Genomic DNA, 26781 nt, shown 5'->3' on the forward strand with positions numbered 1-26781 from the left:
TCAGATGGAATCATTATCAGCTAAAAAACATTGTGTATGTGAAAGCATGACTCTACTGCCATTTCAGCACAGTACAGCTACTTTTAACTTGTACTGGTGTCCTAAGCATAGGTTCCCTTGGTCTCTGCCAGCATTCTGTAGGTGATGATTAACACATTGTTAACCAAATCTTTTTAATTAAAAGATCAGGATTTCATTAATCTGACCCAACATAGATATCTGTAATTTAAAAGAGTACTTAATAAGCTGCTTATTTAAAGTTAGTGTCATAGTCACCAGAAAGAAATGGGCACTCTTGGGATGTAACTCATCCTTTGGCAGATGTCTCCAAAGAACACACACAGCTGAATTACTCTCATGGATTCCTTCTCTGAAAAAGGGCAACACTGCTGCCAAAAAAAGCAAACACTGATAGAACAATCTAATTCCTAATGAACCAGTTGGTATAGTTGATCAAACAGACCATAATTTGGACACAGAGACTCTCCCTCAGATCTAAGAGAAATTTAGAAGTGAAACACAAACTGAAAACCAATATCCATTTTTCTACAGAAGCCACAGATATTACAGATAAAGTGCCTTACGACATGTTATTACCTTTTCCTGTCCTTTCTCACTACTTTCTCCTTCTTCCAGAGCTGGAAATATCTGCATTTCCCTCCTCCCCAGACAGTTACAACCTCACTTCCAAACCAACATCCCCTGTATTCCAGATGAACCAACTTTTTTTTCTCAGATGCATTAACTGATGCAGGAGTAAGTGCTGGTAGCTTAGTCTGCTGTCATGTGTTCACATCTTGAGGTGGGCAGGGTGTCACAGCTCCCACCACAGGGAGCATTGTGTCAAAAAAGTCACCAGAATGTAGTGACACTCAGATCAAGTCACTTACAGTCAACCCTGAACACTGAGCACTGTCCACACACAAATACTGCACATTAGTTTTGGGCAGGATTCAGCACGTGTTAACATACATGGACTTGCTGGAGCAAGTCCAGTGCAGGGCCACAGGGATGATCAAAGGTCTGGGAGCATTTTTCCCATGAGGAAAGGCTGAGAGAAGTGGGGCTGTTTGGCCTGGAGAAGAGAAGGCCCAGGGGATTTTACCAAAGTAAAGAAATGCCTGAAGGGAAATGAAGAGGACGAAACCAGGCTTTTCTCAGTGGTGCCCAGCAACAGGAAAAGGGGAAATAAGCACAAACTGAAATATGGGAGGCTCCCTCTGAGGATCACAAGACACTTTTTCACTGTGAGGTTGATTGAACACTAGCACAGGTTGCCTAGGGAGAGGGAGGTAGTAGAGTCTGCATCCTTGGAGATACTCAAAAGCCATCAGAACATGGTCCTGGGGCAAGCTGCTCTGGGTGGCCCTGCCTGAGCAGGGAGGCTGGATCAGGTGCTACCATCAAGTGATTCTGTGAACTGAGTACATGCTCTTTGGGAGGTAGTTCTATCAGGAAAGGGGAATCACATCTGTTATGCACAAAACACATGGTTTTACTTAGGTAAGTACTTAATCATGGGCAAAATTTTTAGTATGTGAGTAGTCTCACTGATATTAGCAACACTACTGATATATATACTGTAATACCAACATCAGATATTCAGAAATTAACTAGATCCAACATTTAGCAAACATTTGAATCCACTTACAAGCACAGTTACAAAGTGTTCAAAAATCATACTTTGACTAAAGTCCTACATGAGACTGAATGTGGATGACTGAAGGATATCCAGACTAACTGGAGGATGAAGGACAATGAACAGCAGGACACAAATGTGGAGGTAACTGCATACATTAACACATTCTGACCAAAGATTCTCTTTGAGAAAGCACATATTTAATATGAATTTTAAGTATCTAGAAGGGATGATATTTTAAACATGAACACTATACTGTGAGGTAATACAAATGCAAATACAAAATGTTTTAAAACAACAAAGAATTCAGCATGCATTCTTCAAAATCACTTAAGAAAGGTGTGAGAGAGGAAGAAAAACAATAAGAAAATCAATGATTCCTGATCAGTTGATCAGATCTGATCTGATCAGATATTAGCTACATAGTTCTATTTTTACGACAGGAACTAAAATAATTAAAGTCTGGTTTAATTATTTTGCTCCCCCAGCTGAATCACTTTTTATCCTATATATGCCAATTCTAAAGGACATGAATTCACTACACAAAAACACCTCAGCTGGATGAACAACTAACAGAAAGGATGCATAAAGTTCTTAACAAACAGAACTCAAAAGTACAATCCAAGTACACTTGGGAGCATTTGACAGCATCTATAGTCTATGTAAAACTAAGTTAGCCACTTCAAAATTATGAATAATAACTAATGTACTCAAAAAAACAGATCTGAAATTAAAATCATGCACTCAACACTGTCTGAACTTTCTATCTTAACCTTAAGCCATTAAAGTACAATCTCTAAATTACAGATCTCTACATTTTCCAATATCTAAATATAAAAAGCACAACTTTTCATACATTCTGAGAAAAGTAAATTCCAGCACAGCACAGTAACAATGCAAAAAACTGTTGCATTCTGTTTAGTGAAACCTCCAAGTCAGGCAGGGTTTTAGAAACTTCTCAGTTTCAGTTTCCTAAGGTTTGAACTGAACTCTACATAAATTCAAGGCAGCTCACAGGAGACTTGGTGGATTCCAAATTTTGAACTTTATGCAGTGCAGGTCATCTTGCAAACAAATAAAAAACTAACACGAGGTAAGAAGAAAGGCTAGAACACTAAAATCACAGAAAGGGCCTGAAAGATACCTTCCCCCTATCAAATATAGCCCTAAGTTACTCAGAAAAACCCACGGCCTGTGATCTGTCTGATGACACTATCCCAGAAAGTGGAGGGAACTGCATGTCTTCATGGGACATGTCTTCTGCTGGTCACCAACCTGAGCTGACTTCTTTAAGCAGATGAGCTCAAGCTATGACTGAGCCTTGACACACCTCTCAAATTTCAATCCTACAAAAGTATGGCAAGGAAAAATGTAAAGTGGGAATCCAAAAGATCTTAAAGGGGTGGGAAAAAAAGGGAGAGAAGATGTCTACATCCAATGACTATTTTAAGGAAAAAAAATAGTGAAGAAACTGTTTCAAGCCTTCACTAAACTGAGTGATATGCACTACATGGAGGCACTTCTGTAAACAACTACTGAAAAGAATTTTGGGCATCTCTAGTATGTTTCCTAATTTTATGGCACAAACCCCAAAAAACTCTTATCATATGAAACAAATTTGGTCTGTATGCACCAGGCATCATATATTCCTGGCAAAATAAATCACAAGAAACTAAATTAGTCCTATCAATCATAAGATGATTACAGATTACTGATGACATCAGATTTATGAATTTCTTTACAGTCTACTTCATAAATTCTATTTTCCTTATACATAAGCATCATGTATCTAAACAGCATGTTTTATACAACATACCAGCAACTGACATACCAAAAACACAATAATTGATTATCCAGTTTCATGTGGACAGTAAAGAAACTGCCTTTAAGACCACAATCCTGTGCTGGTTTAAAATTAGATCCAGCAAGATATACCTTTTCACAAAGACAGACACAGCAGACCTTCTGTATTCCAATAACAAAACATATGAGCTGTAATTTCTGCACCTGAGAAAAATTCACCATCAAAACTACAAATTGTGAAAAATTCCCTATCACCAGGCACATTACATCAATGCCCACCCGCCCACATAGACTCGCACATGCATATCTGTAATGATGGCATCACTCAAAACTACTGAAAACAAGAACTCAAGGGAGTACAGTTCCCAGTACCTCTATACCCTGCCTAGAATTCACAAGAAGGTCTCATGACACTTGCAAGGATGTAACTAGAAAGTCAGATCCCATTTCGTCACGTTCAAATATAGACTGTGAGAATTTAAATAAATCTAAACCAAGAACACCCTGAACACAAAGTGGAAACTGATAACAACTCAGATATTGTGCTGGCACCACCCATTTTAATATTCCACATAAGCAGAAGAGTAACAAAAGCTAAATTACAGAACAGCATCATAATGCACTCAATATGACTGCCTAAGTGATCTTCAGTGCTTAAAATACAGTGAAGTGTCTACCAGGCAATGAACTAGTGACTAAATATTACACCTATCTGACTTGGTGCTCATGCCTTTACTCATCCTTTCTGTACAAATACCTGAAAATTTGAGTCCACAAAGACTAAGGCAGTAAGCTAGAAAAATGTTAAGACTAATAAGAATTACATAACATAGGTTGTCAGAATGACTTAACATTAATTTGACAATCTGTTTCTGTACATATTGTACATATACATATGTTATCAACCAACTACACTTGTAGTGCTAAACGGCACCTTTATAGTTTTGCATATCCTTCCTCAGATTATCTAATATACCGTGAAACTTCATTGCTTTATCAAGTTTTTGCAAAAGACACCAAATTATAATTTCTAACAGAGGAGAAAAAGAGACTTTTTAATCACAGAATGTGGCAGATATGCTATGCAAAAGAAATGGCAGAAAATCCTAATATAAATTTCTTTTCAAACTGCAGCACTTCTTACAAAGTCATGGAGTGCAGCTCTCTGCTTGCTGCAGAAAAAAACTGAGACTGAAAACACGTCATAATTGATGATGACTTAATTAATGCTGACTGAAGCAATATGAAAACTTGAAATGATTTTTTAGCCATCCTGTGACACAGACGTAACTCAATTTAATCCTATGGATTTACACCCAAGTAAAACATACTGTCAATCTTAAATTTTAAAAAAAGATAACTTATAAAAAAGATTACTACAGAAGTTCAGCAAGTTTCATTATACAGAAAAATAAAACTTTACATTAAGAAGGAATTAAAATAAGAACTGTATAATGTATTATGAAAAAAAAATGAGCTACTCTTTATATGTCTGTATAATCAAGTATACACAGAGCTTCTGTCATCAGGAAAGAGGGAGTAAAAATGCCTTTCCATTTCTTTCCTTTCCTTCCCTCTCTAATGAACACCTGTTGGAAAGGAAGGGCTATTAAAAGAGCCAGCAGAGTAACAGGAAGGGTAGTGTATTTGGAGGAAGTCACAGATCCTTCAGTGGGCACAGAGGCTTGGGCTGATTTCCAGGGGAGATAGATTCTGATTTGTTAGTTGCACTGCTTTCATCGATATTTATAGCAAGATCAGATCATGAACAGACATCACTGTTTGCTGCTCTGACGCTCCTGTTATTAGTTATCCTAGAAACTCACAGTCAATGCAAATGGTAAGAGATCAAATCACTAAGTTGTAGCAGCATTTCCTTCTGAGCTCAACCCAAATTCAAATTAGTAGGTTCTATACAGCAAGGGCATAATTTGAGTTCTCCATCAACTTAATAATGAGTTCCCTTGGAAGTGGCGGCACTCCCACTGTTGAAAAAGGTTACAGTCTTTTGGGCCAAGAAATCAGCCTAAGCTCCTAATTTCTAAGTCTGTAAAATTTTAAAAGAAGCTTATCAGTATCTAACAATCTGAAAGATTTGGTACAGTTTGTTCCAGCACTTACCAACAACAGAGTCAGAAAGGAAAAAGATCACAGCTCCTTTATCTGACTGATGTGCAACGTGATTTTGTGCCCTTACTGCCATTGTCATGGTGAGAAACAGCTATATTATAGATCTCCTTGGAGAACAGCAAAGCATGAAAAACCTTCACAGCAAAGTTATTAAAACCTGAGTTTTGGAATCAAAGCTTGAGGCTTGCTGAAAATGGAAAAAACAAACCTCAACCTGGGGTACACATTTCTACCATTTCCTCAATAATCTCATTTATAGCTGTGGGTGTACAGCTATATCCACGGCAACAAAATTAATTTTATGCAGGGAGCAGCAGCACCCTGAAAATATTAACCACCAATTTTGTCGTCTGTCAGTTTATCACCAGCTAGTCAGTGCTTCACATATTTAGAAGTTGAAGAGGAAAACTTTCTAGTTAGCAACATAAAATGCTACTTAACTTCTGCTCTTTTTGAGTCCAAATATACTGTGCTGCTCATATACATAACAGAGTGTTTTAAGGAACATATGATTTTTATAACAGTAACTTACCAATCCACTTAAGGCTAAAATCCAGATGTAGGAACCAGAGGTTAAGAGCTAGAAGACAAGAGCAGGGATTTAAATTCTTATTTTACAAAGTTCTCACTATATGGACCACTAAGGTGCAATATGATATAGGCTATGCACTCATCATGACAATGGGAGATGTCAGAGTTTACCTTTGTTAAAATTCAGTTTACCATTAAAAAAAAAAGTATTCCAGAAGGAGCAAGTGGAAAAAACACAGGGATCCAACAATTGTTCTCCTTCTAGAGAACAATACATTTTATTTTCATATAGCTTACTAAGTATAACAGGATGTCAGTTATAGGCTGCACAGAAAAACAGGTCTGAAAGAGAGACTGAAGCAAAGGAAATGACTCAGCAGCAACAGGAGAGTTCCAAGCAGGCAGGCACTCCAAGTGAAGCTCTCAGACATGCAGCCACAGACAGACTAAGCACCAGCATCAAAATTAAGGAAAGAAAGTTCTTACCCAGTGACATATTTGCTGACATGAAATCACAGAAATAAGTTGGAGCAATTTTTTTTTTTTTATCCTGATAAGTCAACATGGCAGCCCATTGTTTCTAGCAAAGTATGTGATTAATCACCTGGAAAAGGTTATTACCAACTGGAAAAATGGACTGAAAATGGTGACTAAAATGTTTCTGCGTGATGCTGACTGAATCATGAGAACACCTTCCCTCTTAGAGTTCAGACTACAGAAACAGCGACTTGAGATAAGGGCAGAGTTTCCAAATGAGAAGGCAAATGAGTCTCCCCTCGGGCTCTGGGTGATGGCAGCAAGGGTTCAGTGCTCAGCAGGCAGAGATCCCGCAGATACAGGGCTCAGTGACAGCACTGATCCGGGCTGGACGTGCTGTGTGCACGACAGCAAAAGGCAAAAGACCCAATGGAAAACAGCCCTCACATTAGCATGGCTTTCCCAAAGACTGCAATAATAGTGCAAGTGATGGGCTCAGAAGAGAGGAAACAAGATTTCTGAGAGATCCAGAAAATAAGGTGCTGGAGCAGAAACTGAAGGAAACCAAAGGCTGAACAGGAAAGAGGATTAATGAAATGTTCATGTGGAGCACAAGTCAATATTCTGAAACTGACTTCTTATTCTAAAATACTCTCTTCCATATTTCACATAGCTATGGTGCATTCCCCATTGCACACGCCAGAGCTACTTTTGAATCCCTAGAAAATATAATTTCTCATAAATTTGCACATCTCATCATTCAGGTTGTGACACAAATGTTCCATTGATTTCTAGGCTGCTGGGTCTTGGAGTTTTTTAATTGTTTTTTGAATAATTACTGGCTTTCTATACCAAGTAGCTATATTTTTCCAGTCATATTTCACAGAATACTACATGATGTTGCTGTGCTCTATGTTACAATATTCTAAATTACCTTTCACATGGCAATGCATGATATACAAGTAAAATTAATTTATATAAAAGTGAAATTCAGACAAAACCTTGATTATTTACTAACAGTCTTACCACAAACTAGAAAGGTAAAAGATAAAAAATGCTTTAGGATCAGGTTCCATTTTAATCTCTTTTTGTCTAATTCATTTTACTGACGAAAAAAAAACCCAAACCTGTGGAATTGTCTATCATATTTTCCCATGTAAGACAAGATAAGAACAGATCACTTGCTCACCACTTCAGCATACTAGAAACATGATTCTCTATGTTTTAGCTGATGGGATAGTTACTACCTAAATGTATGCTGAATCATGCATGTGGAAGTATTAAAATTCATAGACAAACAGAAATACTAACTACTAACAACATTATTAGTTTATTAAAAGATGAACAAGCAAGTACATACCATACCTGTAAACCCAGTATGTAGACCAGAGACTTGTTTGTGATAGAAAAGTAGCCCAATACTTGTGTCACCTGCACTCTTGGAATGGAGGAATAAAATGGAACAAACAGTGCAAACACAGGACCCAAGCTGCAAAAAGAAAGGTACAGATGGTTATAAGAGTGATACCAGCAACAGTAGTGTCAAACAATCAAAAGGATTTAATTTTAAGTACATAATAATCAAAATGTTATACCACCTTGCAAACAAAGGTATTCCTTGGGAACCAACACAAGGTGACTTCTGGCATTCTAGGTAATAGATTCATTAGCAAATAAGAACAAGTGACAAAAAGTATTTTATTTCCCAATGTTTAGGACTGGAGGCAGAAGAGAAGGCAACATACTTCATCTAATAGCAGATTCTTTCCATAAAGTGCAGCACACAACAAGAACAGCAGCAATCTCCTACATCAGAATAAAATACTATTCAAATGGACAAATGGTAAGGATTTTACTTTTCTCAAAAGGTTAAGGAAACCACTTCACTTATGAAGCTAAGCTCCTGGTATTTACCCAGACTTAATGTGTTAGAGGATTGCCAATAGAGTACAGCATCTAAAATGGGAATACTGACAGTTTGATTGAACTTCCTTTTGCCAGTGACTTTCATGGCCCTACAAATAAGCCTTCCTTTAGGGTCCTCATCCTAATCACAACACAAGATGTTTTTTAAGTTTTCAAACCATCACTGGACAGAGATTCATAGAATCTAAGACTTCAAGCACTTTTTACAATGACTAGATGCCTAGACTGATCTTGTGAACATGACCTAGTGTATTTCATTCAGACACTCAATTTTGCATATAATCCTTTTTACACAAACAAAATACACCTGTACAAACAGACACAACACATTCTTGAAATAAACTGAAATTACTGAAGCTCTAAGAGTCAAAATGCTATAAGAAAGCAACATACAAAAATTATTCTTCATCTGAAGTTATTCCTCTGTAGACAATATTCACTGAATAAATCAGGTTTTACAAGTGAAGATAGAAGAAAAACAAAGAAAAAATATCTTTTCTAAGAAAAGTAATTTTAAATTATTTCTTCCTACTCTGACCAAATTAAGAGAATACCACAACTGTGGCATGCTTTTCAGGTTTTATTGATCCTGTGATAAACAGTGACTCAGAGACAGAGATTTCACATGCAAGAGTGCACTCAATCATAAGATGGGAAAGTACAAAAAGGCATTTCCCAAAACTGCAAGTGCATTTTACAAAGAGATTAGAGAATGCTAAAGGTTCCCTAAATGTTAGTACTCACCAATTATGTCAACAGAGACCACAGAAAGCACCACCCCAGTCCAGACTAGCTATCAGATAAATTCAAAGTCCAGTGTCTGACACTGCTCAGTACCCAACAACCTAGAGGAGCTGGAGGAAACTGAGTGATGGGCCTTTTCTGCTATAACAGTACGTTCATGGGAACTACAGAACTATGCTCCTAAAGGAATCAGGGTTTGTTTTTTAGACAGAGCTCACATCTAATATAAATAGGTATTACCCAAATATCCATTCAGGTATCTTTTTTTAAAATGTGAAAACTGATGCCCTTCAAAATGCTGTGTGAAACTCATTTGTACAGGCAATTCCACTATGTGAAAATTCATTCCAGTTAATTTTAAACTTTCACCCTCAACTTTCTTTATATGATTTTGTACTTTGAAAATTTCCCTTTATTTTCTGTTGTCTTTCAATAGTTTACTAATGCCTTTTTTTAGAATACCTATATGGGAATGCTGCTCTGTCAGCAGCTCTGTCAGACAAGTCACCCATAGAATAATACTAGAATGTGGCTGACACAGTAAAGTACAACAAAAGGATGGTCAAGGAAAATGTGGACCCAATGGTGAAAAAAGTGACAAAGGACAAGAAAAAAGCCAGGACATTCAATGTCTTTTTGGGTCAGTTTTCAATGGTTAGTTTTGCCCTCAGGCCTTGCAGGTCCCTGAGTCTCCTGTGGGACTGGAGCAAGACCTGCTGTGAAGGAAGACATTTTGGAGGCTCTTGAGCCCAGCTGATCATACAGGAGGCAAAAGGACCAGATAGGCTGCACCCCAGGGCTCTCAGGGAGGTGGCCAATGCTACCTCACTGGAATATCATGGTGATTAGGACAGGTTACTGACTGGATAATTACAAGTGTCCCAACCATCTTCAAGGAGGGCAAGAAGAGGATCCTGATGGCTTTCTATCCCTGGGAAAGTTACAGAGCAAAGCTCCTAGGAGCCATTGCCAGCTACAATGGACAAGGCAGCTGCTAATATCCCATCTGGATTTACCAAGAGTGACTCCGGTGCTGTGGATAAGGAAGGGGAAGATGGCAAATGTTGTACACTCTGACTTTAGGATGGCCTTTGACTTGGTTTCTTCTTCAGCCCTTAAAGAAAAACAGGGAAGATATGCACTGCATATGGAGATTAGAGGGAATCTGGCTGCACTGCAGGACTCAATTCTGATCAGCAGCGCCAACTTTAGGGGTAACCACTTACTAGCAGCTTCCCTCAGGGATCCATACTGGGATAAACACTATTTATTGTCTTTATTAAACAACCTGGATGATGGGACAGAGTGCACTCCCAACAAGCTGCTGAGTGAAATCAAACTGGAGGGAGCAGTCAATACTTTGGAGAGCAGGACCACATTCAGCTATTCCTTGATGAAAATGGGCTGACATTAGGAATGTTAGGGAGTTCAACAGAAGTAACTGTGGAGTCTCCATATGGGTTAGAACAACCTTGTGCAGTGGCACAGACCGGTTAGAAAACAGATTTGCAGATAAGGAGCTGGAGAGTCCTTTGAGTGTTAGTCAGTCTTTGAGTATCATTTTATCCTTGCAGGAAAGGTCAGTCACATACAGGGCAGCGTTATCAATGTGCTGTCATCAGGCCAAGAGAAGTAATTGCTCAGCACTTCTGAGCTTAAACCTAAATCACTGTGTCCACTTTTGGGCTTCATGCTTCAAGAAAGGTATTCATATACTGGAGCAACTCCAGACAGGATAATGATGGTCCAGTATTTTACCTGGGTGCCCAGAGCTACAGTCTCCATTCTCAGAGATACAGCCTGGACACACAGACCAAAATAACCCATTCTTTTTGGACATGTTTTGAACCCAGAGTTGAAGTAGACAACTGCCACAGATCCTGTGAAACCTAAGCTACCCTATTGCTCAGTAGCAATAGGGTACCCAGAAAACTCTAAAACCTGAAAAATCAAAGCCTCAATCCTGAAGCTCAAGATCACTGGAGGAATTTCTGTTCCTGTATTTCACTGGACAGGTACAAACACCCATCCACATACTGTAAATAAAAGGACTAGCTCTTAACTCTTTTAGTTATGTTAATTAGCTGTTTGGTACCATATATCAGATTCAACATCTTCAAGTGGAAAACATATTCTTATTGAAAGACTACTTTAGCATTTTCTTTCCCTTCACTTCTTTCTTATCCTCTTGTATTTGCTTTTCCTCTCATCTCTTTTAGTCTCCTTTTCTGTGCTTTCTTTTTGCAGAGACCTTCGCCCCAGCCCTTTGTTCATTATACTATAAGAATATCACAAATGTCCTTTCACATGCCATGATTTACTTCTACTAGACATCTGTGATGTCTGTGTGCAAAGAACGGCTATAGACACAAGCATATTCTGACTCTGAACTGAGTTTTTGCCCACTTCATATTTAGGAAGTTAATTTTTGTCACATGGTGTGATGGTGTTCACAGGGGTTTTCACATGAGGGAAGAGATGAGGATTTGACTCCATGTTTCAGAAGACTTGATTTATTGTTTTATGATATATATTACATTAAAACTATACTAAAAGAATAGAAGAAAAGGTTTCATCTCAGAAGGCTAGCTAAGCTAAGAATAGAAAGGAATGAATAACAAAGGTTTGTGTATTGGACAGAGAGCCGAGCTAGCTGGGCTGTGATTGGCCATTAATTATAAACATCTAAGATGGGCCAATCAAAAATCCACCTGATGCCTTCCATAGCAGCAGATAATCATTGTTTACATTTTGTCCCTGAGGCCTCTCAGCTTCTTAGGAGGAAAAAATCCTAGCGAAAGGATTTTCATAAAAAGATGTCTGTGACAACATGCGTTAGAAAATGAAATTTTCAAACAACCCAGAAAACTCTAAAACCTGAAAACTGAATTCTAGAGTTTGAACATTCTACATGTCCATCCCAAAGATGTACTGCAATAGCTGTCTCTATAATAATTACATCCCCATTTTGAAGAGCACGCTAAATTTCAACATTTGAAGTGAAACAGAAACACAGTGACAAGATAGGAACATTCTACATCATATGAATCTATGAGATTGGTTTTGTACAAAGAAATAAAAAAAGACATATACAAACAGTATCCTTGAAAAAAATATGTCAGAGATGTAAAAATTGTCCGAGAAGGAAAAATCAGGGGCAGATACATATTACAAGAGAAATATACTATTTAAAGTCTAAAAGAGGGACTATTAAATGCAGATTAAAATAAACGATTAGCACTAGCAAATACATGCAAAATACAGAGGAAAATATATACAAAACAGAGGAAAAATGGTTCTAAAATGCATGAACAAAGGGTTAGAAAGCTAAGTAAGTGTAGCTTCTGCAAAAATGCTTGCTACTGTCAATAGAAGTTCTGTGGCATTAAGTTTGCAGAAATAACCTATTTTATTCAGAATGACTCACTACACTTACTAACTGCTGTGCTGTGTTTTTCTTCATTCAAGTTCTCCAAAACACCATTAAACTGACAAATTCACAACCACATATTTTTGGGGGCGCTAAAAATATCACCTATAAAAACAACTGCAGATAATACAGGCATGCAAACAGGGCACCTGCAATTCAAGTTACTAAGTAATTTCAGTGACCTGCATTCCTACAGTCAGTCCAAACACTGTCATATTACACTTAAGGTTCCAGCCTTTATTCCAAAGATGCTAAGTATTCACAATAACTTTCCTTAAAATTAATGAACTCTGTGGAATGTGACTACCCTTGATGTGAGTACCCCTCTTCCTGCTGGAGCCCTGGACTCAAAGGACTCAATTCTACTGCACCCAATTCTTTCACTCCACAAGAGCAGGACAGCTCACTGCCTGAGGTGTCTCAATAGCAGCAAAAGCAGTAGGCTTTGTTACCCAGTACTCACTAGCTAAAGCCAACATTTCACAGGAAAGCAGCAAGAATGCAGAGAAAAATTTTAAAATGCATCTGGAGGTGAAAAGAAAGGTTCCTCCTGTCCATGGATATCCCCGCAGAATCCGTGCAACTTGCAGTTCATGAAAATTTGAGACTAACCAACTAACCAACAGTTTACAATCCCCTCATGAAGGCACAAGTCAGACACCTATCCTAAAGTAAGCTTTAGTTTTTAATGCCAAGACTATCCAACAATATATTTTGTAACCTGGGTTCCATGTTCCTCACATTGCCTGCCAAAATCTGAACAGTGTTTGCACATATATGGAAAACACAAATGTATGTCTGTATGTATGTATGTCATATATGGTAAACAGAAACACCTTCTGAAACATGGCAATTTCTTACTTTACATGTTCAAATCCAGGAGCAGTCACAGATATTGGACCAACATCAAGAAACAAACAGCTAGAAGGATAAACAGTTAGTAAAAGAATGCGACCTGCACCATTTAATTTATCATCATGCTAGCCTGGATTGGTAGCTAATATGCCAGTGTGACTCAAAAGGTACTATCTAGTACTGTATCTTAATCAAAAGAAGGCAATATTTTATCAGATCAAAGCAGGAAACACATACTGCCGTTGTTTTATAATGATAAAACAATTCTGAAGCAAACATATCCTTTAATAAGAAGCTGGGGTACTAATGTCAGTCATGACATGACTGCGTATCTCAAAATTTCCCATTTCTATAGCAGACCTTAGGTGCTGGACACGGAACCACACTGTGGTATTACTTTGCGTACATATGAAGCAAGTTCCCTGTGCAATTTCCCTTTAAGCAGTCCTGAATTCTCATGACTTCATTTAAAGCAATTTTACTCTCTGATGAAGCGGAATAATTAAAAAATTATTCAAAAACAAGTAAGGAAAAAAAAATCCAGAATAAGACTGGTAAGTTTTCCCAAAGATTTTCTGAATGTGATGTTAGAGGATGAATGCTCCATTAAGACTGAGGAGCTGAAAGCCCTAGATAGACCCTTTCTCTAGGCAGCTCTTTGGCATCCAAGGGGAATCAAGTCATGTGTACAGTGCAAGTTCAATACCAGAAAAATCAGCGTACAGTCTCAACCAAGTAAGTACAAAAGTAGCTTACAAGGCTCTATGTTCTGCTATAGCAAAAACATTTCCTATAAAACAAAGTACCTTTGCCATTAGACCTGTGTTTACTTGAGATTTTCTGATGAGATGGATGTGTTAGCAGAGATCCTATCTCTCTACACACCTTCACCACTACAATGCCATCCAACACCTGTGCTGTGAACACAGCCCTAACATTTCCAAAGAGGCATCCTGCTCTCTGCGTGGGTTGGACCTGCCAAAAATAGCCTTATCATGCCTTGTTGGTTGTTTAAAATTAGGTCACCAAATGAGGTCATGAAACAGTACTTTGCAGTCATGAATGATCAGTATCAGTTTTTGGGGAAAAGCCCAGGTAGCTCTCAACCACAGCCTCTAACAGCAAATGAAAGGATTTTCCATCTGCTTCTGAACTCCAAAACCCTCTTAACAAACACAAAACTTACCTCTTACATTAAAAGTGCTTCACCCAGAAACAAGGTTATTTCAGGTACAAATAGGTTAACTCACAATTTGACATCCCATTCCTTTCCTACTCCCTAGCCACTCATTCTTGTCTTTATTTTAGGGGAATCAGATTTGTGTTTTAGAAGCCTTTTATCTTTCATGTATTTACCTTACATTTTTCATTATTATTATTATTATTATTATTATTATCATCATCATCATCATCATCACTGCTTAAAATGTAATAAACAGCTTACAAAGGCAGACATTCTTACTAATCTCTCAAAGTCACAAAGTTCTTTAACTCCCTCATACATTTTTGAAAGGCATTTCTGTAAATCCTCATCATTATGATACTAAAACCGTGCTGGGAATGTCCACAGGCATTTGAGACATCTGCTTTAACACGACATCACGGTATGTCTCAGTTTTGAGGCTTCCTCATGCTACATCAGATCTCCTTGGTAAGAAGAAGTTCTAAGTATGTACTGATTACACAGCTCTTTGCTGTAAATTAAGGTATTTTTAAATGCAGATGGCATATAAACAAAGTTTTTCTCATATGAGAGGGATTTTAGTAGGTCAGCAATTAGTCAAATAAAACTCTGGGTAAAGTCCCTTCTGTGAAAGTCACTAGTGCGTAACTTCAGGGGGGAGGTGGAAGTGTTGTTTCTAATTACTTTCTTTGAGCAGACTAATTGCAAAAGGATCTAAAATAGATGCTTTCACATCCCATAAAACAGCAGGCAGCAAATCAAGACCCGGCATTCAAACAGGGCTGGGTTTTTGTTAAGCACTTGAAAAAACCCTACCCCTCCCACAAAAGACTCACGTAATCACTCTTGAGAACAATGTGCAAGGGTAAACCTTCTCAGTCAGGCCATCCTTGTTAATGCCCTTAACTGCTCAGAGGATCCAAGAAGCTACAGAGATGTAAGTACAGAAAACAACTAACTTTTAACTTTTTTCCTTTGCCACTGAGCAACAGCAAACAATTCCAGAAATATTTCCTTTTTTGCATTATACTGGATATTTTCATGTGGTAGTAAGGATAAATGAGCTTTGTATGGGAAAGGCCCATGGAAGAAATTCTGTGATATTTTATATTCCCATATTAATATGCTGCTAGTCACTTAAAGGATCTGTTGATCTACAGCATCAACAAGCTATTGCAACTCATTTCTCACAGTACAGCCTTCTGACAATCACAGGGAAACATTTCATACTGCCTTAACTTAGACAAATTTTTAGCAATGCTGATTTAAATTATACTAGTGCAGAAGTAACTACTGCAGAAGTAGGAAGGGAAGCACTGAAGCTCTAAAGTTAGTGAACCTCACAGAATAATAGTAAGAGAGAGATTTGTTATAAGTCTCTCATATTGTGCTTGTGAATGCATAGCTTGCTTTTATCACATGCATTTCTTGTCTATGAAAACAGCCTTTATTATCAGCTCAAAAACTTCTCACTCTTCTCACGTCTGAACATTGCAACAGAGCATTTTAAGAGGTCAAAGCTTTATGAGCTAATTCCTCTTTTAACTTCTAGTGCACATTTCTTTCAAAGTTTTTAGAAAGCATTCTTCTTCTGAATTGCAATGACCAAATATCCTTCTCCTTATTACTGATCTTTAGATATATTACAAGTGGTATGATTTTTGTACACCTTCCCAATTTAAAAGGATACTTTTTTCCTATTATACTGGCAAAACAAGACAGACTGTGCAACAGACAGTAACTAAACTATCTTTTATCTTAAAAAGTAAGAGAGAGTACATGCCTTTGAGCATAAAATACAAGAGATCTGTCTAACATTTTCATGGCTGCTCCTGAAGAGACAAGGCAATTGAAAATTTACCTGGCAATTAGTTTTTAAGAGCTCAAATATCTTTTTTTTTTCTGGTCAAAAGACTCAGGAGCATGTACAGATAATAATAAACTTAATACAGAAGCTATAATCTGAAGCTGTAAACCTTAAAATTAAATATTATACCTGTATGGGTTTCATGTAACTCAGAAAAAAACCCCAAACTCAAATAGGTGTGCATGTTTTCTAGTACTAAAATACAAATCCTCATTTGAATACTTTTTTCTTCTGCTAGAAAGAATGTAATTTTCAGTGGCTCACACTTTTATTCTGCTTATTTGCTCTAGTTTTAGGCTCTCTCCTTTTTACATTTGGTATACCTAACAAGTGTAAACTGGAGGGAAGTTAATCATCTCAGCATCAGTACAGCTCTTCACATCAGTATGTATTTTAGGCAGAGATGATTTATGTTAGATAGGTCTCACACTTTTTGTAGAACACATCATCCTTGTAAAGAGATACAACAGATAAGACCCTTCAAATGAAATCCACTTTTTCTTTAATTAGTTATGCACTTCAACTCAACTCCTTTTATTTCCATCTCACTTACTGTAGTTTATATTATTTTTTAGCACCAAATATAACTGTCATACAACTGTCATGCAAAATCTATAGTAATAGACTATAGACTATATAAAGATCCCACAGTGTTGTGCACTTGCATATTCTGTTAAGCAGCTAAAGAATATTCTCATTCTTTATAGCCACTGTTAAGACAATTTATGACACTGTTAAGACAATATTTGGGATTCTCTGATGTGTGTATTACAAATTTGGTTTTACTATGCCAAAAAATTTGGATCTATATCAAAGAGGGATAAAAGCACTAGCCTGGAGACTCTGTCATCAAAATTAGTTGTGGGTTGTGACCTGAGGACTCAATCTTCAGGTTATTAGGCTGACTCACCGGCCTTTAGAACACAAAACTCAACAGCTTTTGAAAAGAAATTAACAAACAGCACTAGAAGCATATGAGTGTTAAAGTGTTAGAAAGAAGGAGGAAGCTTTAGGACATGTCTGTCTCTCACCTCAGCTTTTATTAAACTACATGCAGTCTCCAGTTGCCAGTACACTCATACCATATTATGTGCCTTAGGTATATGTTCCTTCTATTTTAACAAGGTGTTCTGCTATGCAGTGTAGCACACACACTTTTTAATACACATAACTTAGCTTTTCTAAGGCTTAGAATCAAGCCTTTTTCTCAAACAGAGAGCACTCTACAATAGAGATCACCTGTACGGTAAAACAGAAATACAAACAGTAAACATGACTGGTCAACGGAAAAAAAAATAGTTTTGAGATTAAGGAAAAAATTAAACCTATAAAAACACAGCACTGCATATTTCCCATCTTCTACTGTTTTAAAACAATGTAAAACCTACACAGATTATATCTATAGAGGATCAGAGAATCAGATCAGAGAATCTTGCACAGAAGAGAAGTCTCTTTCCTGACCATTCCTTTAAAATAATTTATACTCTTTATGCAGAGAAAAACAACATTAACTCTCAATATGATTTGTTAAGGAAATATTGTCCATCTCATAGTGATTAAACCATACTATGTATCGAGAGCCAGTAGAGATCTTTCTAATGAACTGCTGTGCCTTTCCAAGAATATAATTAGTATCCTTAAATTAGCAAACTGGACCAGGGACAAATGGACCAGGGATTCATCTTCAAAGAATGAAAATTATGAACAGACACAGAGAAATTACACATTAGATTACAATAGAGTAAAAGCCTTCTACATGTCCCCTGTTCTGCCGAAAAGACAGATGGTGCTCCTCAGCAGAAGCAGGAGATGAGAACAAGAATAAATTTCATTTAGCATACAGAGAGAGCTTTGTACCACTGCTTGCACACAGTCCCAACCCGTGTAATCTAAGGTGCAACACTGCAACTGCTGGCTCACAGCTTAAATCTATTCTTCTTAACAGTTAAATGTATGTAATATTATGATACTACATACAAATATTACATACAAAGCTCATCACACAAAAGATTTCTGTGAAGCAGAGGTTTGGATTACACAGTACTTCCAGACTGGGGTCACCCTCCTGTTCATCAAACACCTTTTGCTGTGGGGATTAAACACAAAACAAATGTATAAACATAAAACAAATTACTGATGCCAGTCAAATGTTTTCACACAACATGAATCTCCCACACAAGCTATTTTTCCTTCTTTGATGAGATTACAATATCAGTTTAGAAAGACACCTGCACAGATTTCAGACATGCTAGACTTTGTAAGCAGCTTGCTATTGTGCTGTGAATTTTTTCCCCAGATGGATACTATGGCTGTGAAACATCAAGAACCACAGAGAACAGACTAGCAGCTGCCTATCTAACAAACCTCCTAAGTAACTGACTAAAGAAATTTGCTGGTCAAAAATGCAAACATAGTCCTAAGACTTGAAAATGGCAAGAGAAAGAACATTATAGAACAACCTGCACTGGTTGCAAGCCTGGGCATAGTATTTAACAGTAAAATTAATTTTAAACTCTCCCAGACATAAGGTCCTTCCAGGTCAAAGCAGAGAGCAATGGCCATGCCCTTACACCGGAGATATCCTATGACAGAATGAATCAGAAATACTCCTGGAGCACAGGGACCTAACTCCACAAACTCCCAGTGCAATGCTACACAACTCTCTGTTGCATACATAATGCACTGGGCAGAAAAGGCAGGGATGGAGTGGTGAGTTTGCCTCCAGGCACAGTAATACCAAGAGGCATCTGGAAACCCAAGTCCTGTGTGGGACACAGCTGCAGTAAGAACAGACATCACAGGATCATTCCACCTTGTAGTGAAATATTTGAGAAGCTTACCTTGAATTGCCTAAACCATGAGATTGTGTAAAGAGACTCAATGAAAACAGCAATTCCAAATTAATTTTAGAGACATATAAGACAGAGACACACATTTTTTTAACAGAGAGGTACTGACCAAAGACTAGAGTACGAATGGGTAATTTGCTTTCTCTTCAGTTCTCCAAGACAAACAGCATCATAGAAAGTATGCTTAAAAGAAAAGTTACCAGAATCCACACACAATAACTAAAATAATATAATCTAAACTACACAGAAAATTACATTAACTGAGTAAGTGGTCTGTGACACTGAGTGTTTATAGACTCAGAAAATGTGAACACCTAAACAGTCTTCTTTACAATACAGATATACAGACAGGAATTCTCAATACTTTATACCTTAACATTTTGGCATGTAACTCTAAGCCAAAAACCAAACTGGTAAGGGATATTAATATTATCTTTCTTCCAAGTATATACTTCAAAGTAGTATAATTAATAAACCTAGAAAGCCACTGGAAGGGTCTTTAATCCAACAGTCTAGAAGAGCAAAAGTTTTAGTAGTGATTTAGAGTTTTAGAGTGATTCTAAGTTAATTGGTGCATCTGGATTTGGGACAGTAAATGGCCATGTTTGCATGAGTTATTCAGGCACACAGCTCATTAAAACAGAGTCATGTCCAGCTAATCTGAGGTTTGCAGCAGTAAGGATGTAACATTCTCCATTTATTCTCCAGTAATACAAAACTAACAAACAGTATTCAAAATGTTCTTTTTTTAGATACATTCTGTAGAGGATGTCATATGATGTATGTGTAAGTGGATCACTCAGGATTGCTGCCAAGAAATAAACAGCAACCTAACACAAGGAATAGGTTTTTTAAAAAAAGATCTTATCTTACTTAATAGTCCAGACACCTTTCAGGAAGAAAACGTTATTTTTAATGAGGCCCTCTCCAAGATTGCCAAGAAAATGCGAAATACCTGCTGAGATGAATGGAGTTCATCCAACAACAATTAGAGTTCAGAAGTACAAAGAAGTTATCACAGTTGGGTGATGCACATTATGATGGATGGTATCAACTTTATCATCTGTTTGGGCCACAAAACAGATAAAATCTCTCCTTTTTTTTTTTTTTTTAATGAATATATTCAGGTACTGTAGCACCTAAACACCTTGGTGGCTCTCAAAAATGCCAGTACATACAGACATGTTTTGTCTACAGGTAGACAAAACACTAATAGTAGTCTACAGCATTGTAAAATGTGTTCCCTACATTAACAGTCAAAATATTTTGGGGTTAACAGAGGATGAAAAAGAATACTTTTTGCACCTAGGGCTGACTCCCACAGCAGGCAGAACAGCCTGCCAAAGAGCACAGCTTGGCTGACTGCACACTGCCCTGGAAGATCCACGAGATGTGCTTCTCCAGCTTTCTCCTCATCCACTTGTGGCCAGTTTGTCCTGCCATGGAACTGCTCCCAACATATATCCATGCTAGCACCATGGATAGACACAAACACTTGTCTCAGTTAGGACTCCTTCTCAAAACAGCCACACTAATATGTGAGGATGAACAGCCTATTTTGAACAACAAGTTCTGGATTAATTTATTACATTAAAGATCCAACTTCATAGCACAAAATTAGGTAACATGCAATTTATGAAATTCTACTCTTGATGTAAAAAATTACACATTTTACTGAATATACAGGTTTCTTCCTAAACTATGGTTCAATATATTTGTATAATAGATATTCTACATTTTACTAATGTTTCTAGAAAGACATATGAATGGATGGGACAATTATGTGCACTATTTTTGAACCTAAACTATTACAACTTTAAAGCAAAAAAAAACCCCATGCACTTAATATGCTGTAGCTAGTTACTGCAATTGAACTGTTTATCACAAATCTTAGATTATCCTCTCCTAAATATGTTGACAAAATTATTTTAACTAAACTTCAAGAAAGAGATTAATAGAAGATAGACGTGATGCTGGGAATGTGAACAAGAATTAGAAGCATTTAAATATAAGAAACAAAACAAAATACCTCACTGACTCATATACAGGTACCTACACAAACCCACACCATTTTATGCAAAGCCTGTTACACTTAGGTAAAACAAAATCCATCCTAAACACTTCTACAAGGGAAAAATCATGGGAGAGGGGGAAATCATACCAGAACTATCCTCAGGGTAATAAACACTGCATTAATCAATCATTAAACACACTAACACCAAGACAGCATGAACAATGCAGAATTAACTAATATAAAATTACTGACATTCTTAAACCTGCACTACAGCTGGAGCTGTTAATTACCAGATTAGTTCCTTTATTCAAGGCACAGAACTCCCAATTCAGATTTGACATACAACCCTGAATGGAGTATCCCCCCATGTCTTGAAGGACAGCACTTACTTTACAAATACCTAAGAATCAGAACATTGTACATCTGTCAGTCAGAAATTACTCACCTGTCTTCCCTCTTGCCTATGGAATGCAGCAAACACACACTTAATGTACCACCTGGAAGTCAAATCTCTTCCTTAAACATGTAATGTAACTAATTTATGTATTTTAATACACATCATCCACTATCTGCAGGTTTACTGTTTACAGAGAACCATTAATTGTGAACATCCTGAAATAAGCAGGACAATCTCCTCAAATCCTGAAAGAAAATACTAACCTTTAAATGCTTTTACAAGTTAATACAAGGATAATGAATGCTTCCTAAAATGTGTGATTTAAATCCCTTAAAATGGAGAGATATTTTCTATTCCCAGAAAGACTTTTTGCAAGTGCAACAGGCTACAGTTGCTTGTAAATATTGTGTGTTGAATGACAGATCCTCAGAAATAACATAGATGTGTTTATTAAAGGTACAAGACAGACTCAAAAGTCTAATTACAACAGCTTTTATCTTCAGGTAGTATTCTTTGTTAAAACAGAAGCAATCTTGTTTTGATTGCTGTTTAAATTCATAAATGGTGCCTCTAAGAGCCACCCTCTTGTAGAACAGCTGCCCAAGGAATAGCATGAGATGCCCCATCCTTTCTGAGCTTCATGTTTACATCACACAACTGTCAGGTAACAGCAGAGCTAGGAAATGTTTGCACCTTGAGCAGTATCAACAGAATGGGGTTTTTCCCATTTCTGAAATTCTGCTGGATCATTTTAAAATATTTTTCAGCCCCCCAAATCACTGCCACTTTGCAACTCTTCTATGCTACTTATTACTGTACAGATGAAACAATTTCTAAAATCTACCAAACTGATAAAGTGTAAAATAGTTCACCTGCACTACCTCTCTTTAGCAAGGTCACTAAAGAGTGATTAAAGTAGTAGTCTTAAGAATTTATGTACGCAACAATATTTGAATTAGATTCCAAAAGCCAATTCTTAAAACTAGAATAAAACAAGTTGTTGGGGTTGGAGTCTATGATCTTAAAGGTCTTTTCCAACCTAAATTAATCTGTGATTCTATTATAATGTCAATATGGTAAGAGTGCTGAGAAAAAAAATGTTTCTCTAAACAAGTTAAAGCATCACAGTGTGAATTGTTAGGAACAAAAATCCCTTAAAATTAACTAAAACACATTTAAAACATTTTGTCTGCTTGTCTGATCCTTTGGGACTTTATTTGATGCTTTATCACATAGTTTCTTCAGACTCTTTTTTCCCCTCAAGGTGCTTTAAACAGTCTCCCAAATCTTGAGCATCTATAGGATTTACTTCCAAATATATTACATCCTGCTTTTATTACACTGTCCCCTGTCTGATTTTCTTTATTAGAGAGGCAATTGGGAACAAGACAGAAAAGCCAAAAGGAGGTATCTGTTTGTTTGTTTTCAGATAGAGTCTTGAAAAGTATTTCACAGCAATGAAGTTTCATTTCATTTTTTTAGTCTTATTTTGCAACAGAGGCTGTCCATTGTTACGTAGAAGCAGTTTCTCTACATTTCTTAGAAAATGTTCCCTTTTGTTGTTTTTTTTTCTCACGTTAGGTCTACTGAGCTTCCTGCAACAACATTGGTGGCAGAAATGGACCTTTTCACAGCCTCTGAGACCAACATTTCCACCTGTGACTTATATGAGCACAAAGACACAGCACGGATATTACTGTCTGTCTTCTACGGCTCCATCTTGATCCTTGGGGTGCTTGGAAACACCATTGCCCTCACCGTCATTTTTAAAAACAGAAAGAAGATCAACTCCACTACCCTGTATTCAACAAACCTCGTCTTCTCTGACCTGCTGTTCTGCATTGCCTTGCCAACCAGGATAGCCTACTACGGCCTGGGCTTCCACTGGCCTTTTGGAGAGGCGCTGTGCCGAATCACCGCGCTCATGTTCTACATCAACACCTACGCAGGCGTCAACTTCATGACGTGCCTGAGCATCGACAGGTTCTTCGCTGTCGTCCACCCCTTCCGATACAAGATCAGAAGGATTAAATACGCCAAGGGCATCTGTGTCTTTGTCTGGTTTCTTGTATTCAGTCAAACTTTCCCATTACTTATTCAATCCATGTCACAGGAAGAAAATGAAAGGACTACATGTATGGAATATCCGAACTTTGAGAAAATAGAACATCTACCATTTATACTTCTTGCTGCCTGCTTAATAGGGTACCTTATTCCCCTGGGGATTATTCTATTTTGTTACTCTCAAATCAGCTGCAAACTTTTTCAAACAGCCAAGGAAAATCCACTGACGGAAAAATCGGGGATAAACAAAAAAGCCATCAATACAATCATATTTGTAATTATAGTGTTTATAATCTGCTTTACTCCTTATCATGTTGCAATCATACAACACATGATTAAGAAACTTCAGCGAGAACCCCTGTGCAGTGAAACGAAAATTTTCCAGAAGTCACTCCACTATACTGTATTTCTGATGAATTTTAACTGCTGCCTAGATCCTTTCATCTATTTCTTTGCATGCAAAGGATACAAGAGAACTGTACTGAAAATACTGCGACGACAAGTGAGTGTATCAATTTCAAGTGCTGCCAGGTCACATCATGAAGAAAGCTCCCGGGACGCAGGAGAAACGCAAATGACGGTACTTGCTAAATCTTCCAATGGAAAGCTACCTGAAAAATAAACTCTGTAGTACACCACAGTGAACCAAGACGAAAAAGCCAGGGCCCACAGCAAAAACTCTTAGTGGTCTCCTACAGCAGCTTAAGTAAAATTCTGTTTCTCAGGATGTCAGAGAATCAAGGAGTGATGGACTGAAAAATATTTGTCACGGGACAGCAGGAAAACTCAGCATTATAATCTTCCTGCTGTATCTTTTTGACTGATCTCTTATTTTTTCCAGGAAATATGCACCATTGAGGATGTTCAGATTCCATGCTGCACATACATATGCCTGGATGCTACTAACTCAAGCAGAGCCAAATCACAGTTAGGATTGAGCTTACAAATATAGCTTACAATTCAACCAACTACAACCAGAACATCTGAAAATTTTAAGACCTCTAGCTGAGCTCCAATTAGAGCAATGGTTTTGTTGGCCCAGTCACACAGACAGAGGAAATAAAATTTTGAGATAAAATGGACAACTTTGCTCATTTGACTATGACAACTACTTAGTTTATAGCTCTTTGGAGGTGAAACTACATTTTACAATATTTGGAGCACAAATGCCTTATTGGACAATTCACATAGAAAACATTGTCAAATATAACACATGAAAAGCTAATGAACTGTTTGGTTCTCCCCAACACTGAACATCTCCTGTATGTAAAATCACTCATCTTCACAAGGTGTATTATCTCTTTACTCCTTTTCCTAAAGGAAAACTTTCCTTTTTAGTGTGTATTGTAAAAAGTCTGTCTCTACTCCTGTTGTATATAGATTATTTATAAACACAAATTGAAGCAAGATACTGTAATACGAAAACTGCACCATTTCAGTTAAAAGAATATGATACAGTGTTCTTCGGAACTTCTGCTGAAGTCAGACATGGACATAAGACAAATGCTTTAGAAACCTGAATAAATGTTCATAGTTGAGACCATTCAAAAAGTAAATTAATGGATTAATTCTGATGGTGTGAGATCGCTACCTCTCTTTAAGCACTGTTTACCTGAAAGATCAATAAATGAGAACAGCAGAATTGGCTGGGAAAGAACAAGTTTTCCCATCATGCCTTCATACAGCATGTCTGAGACTCCTTTAGGCATGCTGAAATTGGCTCAGGAAATACACCAAATGACTTAAACACATCCTGCTGGAATCAGCTCAGAATCCAGGATGAGAATCCAGGATGTAAGCCCTGGGTTCCTGCTGATGTGCCCTTCCGTCACGTTTCAGCTTCCTTCCCTACCTTATTCCTGGCCCCTCTATCTTTTCTTTAGTGTTCTATCATTAGCATGCCTTCACTGGCCAACACAACTTGGTAACTCAACCAGGAGGTTATGATGGAAAATTAAAGAGTGCCTGATAATCATCAGTAAAGGCTATGCCACATGTTAGAACAAATTTTATTTACTTCAGCTGTATCTTCTGACATTGAGGTTGTATTGGAAGTCAAACAAACATATTAGATTTGTCATCTTTGCAATTCCTTCCTTTCTCATATGCTGACCTCTGCCTACCTGCAAACACGGAAAGGATCATACCTGACGAGCAGTACAGAAACATTAAATTAACAATTTTTTATGGCAAAGAAACCACAAACTCCCCTATATTTCATACCAGTTAGACTGCCAAAATTGAGTTTCTAATTCTAAAATACTAATTCTCCATTTTCTAATTATAAAAGACACTATGCAGCTTCAGAAAAGCAGTGTAAGAAGAATAACTTTTATCAGAAATTCTACTTAATTCTGTATGTTCTAGAGGTTCTGTTCTTGTCAGCTTTTTTTAATAAACTATTTTAAAACATTATTTAAGAATGTGTTCATATTGAATTAAGCAAATAGTAACCAGATAAAATCATAGACCACTCATGAACACGTAGAATTGGTAGAAATAAAATATATGTATTGTTAACATTTCACTAAGTACAGCTTATTTTATCCTACTAATGTCTAGGCTTTTTTGAGTTTTTAGCATGCATTTCATCTAACTGTGATTATAAAATCTTAACAAGAAGCCTTTTTTATATTTGTCTGTAAAATGTAACTTAAGTATGTATTAAAACACCACATACAGCAGGTAACTACACTTTTCTAGGTGAAGATTTCTACTGAACATCTTTCTCTATCCCATTTTCTCACATTAGCAATTCTGTTATTTTCAGTGTTGGATTTTGTTTCTAAATCACACCAGCATTCCCAAACAGCTAACTTTACATCAAAATACTGCTCTACCCTGAGTCCAGTTAGATATAGGTTTGAGAAAA

At 37.2% G+C, this 26781-nt stretch overlaps 2 protein-coding genes across 4 annotated transcripts in view; one reads left to right on the forward strand and one right to left on the reverse strand.

Annotated features, from left to right (window-relative positions):
* Positions 1 to 26781, reverse strand: part of UBAC2 (UBA domain containing 2) — an 88184-nt gene that overhangs the window by 22089 nt on the left and 39314 nt on the right. For all 3 annotated transcript variants that reach the window (XR_008533873.2, XM_054628523.2, XM_054628524.2), the window contains exons 5-6: positions 7946 to 8069; positions 6105 to 6152 (exon numbers count right to left, since the gene is read on the reverse strand). Coding sequence is in view for 2 of the 3 variants with exons in the window: in XM_054628523.2 (XP_054484498.1) it covers positions 6105 to 6152; positions 7946 to 8069 (172 nt within the window). In the remaining variant the exon portion in view is untranslated. The remainder of the gene's footprint in view (positions 1 to 6104; positions 6153 to 7945; positions 8070 to 26781) is intronic.
* Positions 15521 to 26324, forward strand: LOC129117687 (G-protein coupled receptor 183-like). The gene is made up of 2 exons (XM_054628522.2): positions 15521 to 15655; positions 23427 to 26324. The coding sequence occupies exons 1-2, from the start codon at positions 15615 to 15617 to the stop codon at positions 24529 to 24531; spliced, it is 1146 nt and encodes a 381-aa protein (XP_054484497.1). The 5' UTR covers positions 15521 to 15614; the 3' UTR covers positions 24532 to 26324.

Source organism: Agelaius phoeniceus, chromosome 2 (genome assembly GCF_051311805.1).
Source record: "Agelaius phoeniceus isolate bAgePho1 chromosome 2, bAgePho1.hap1, whole genome shotgun sequence".
NCBI classification, from domain to species: domain Eukaryota; kingdom Metazoa; phylum Chordata; class Aves; order Passeriformes; family Icteridae; genus Agelaius; species Agelaius phoeniceus.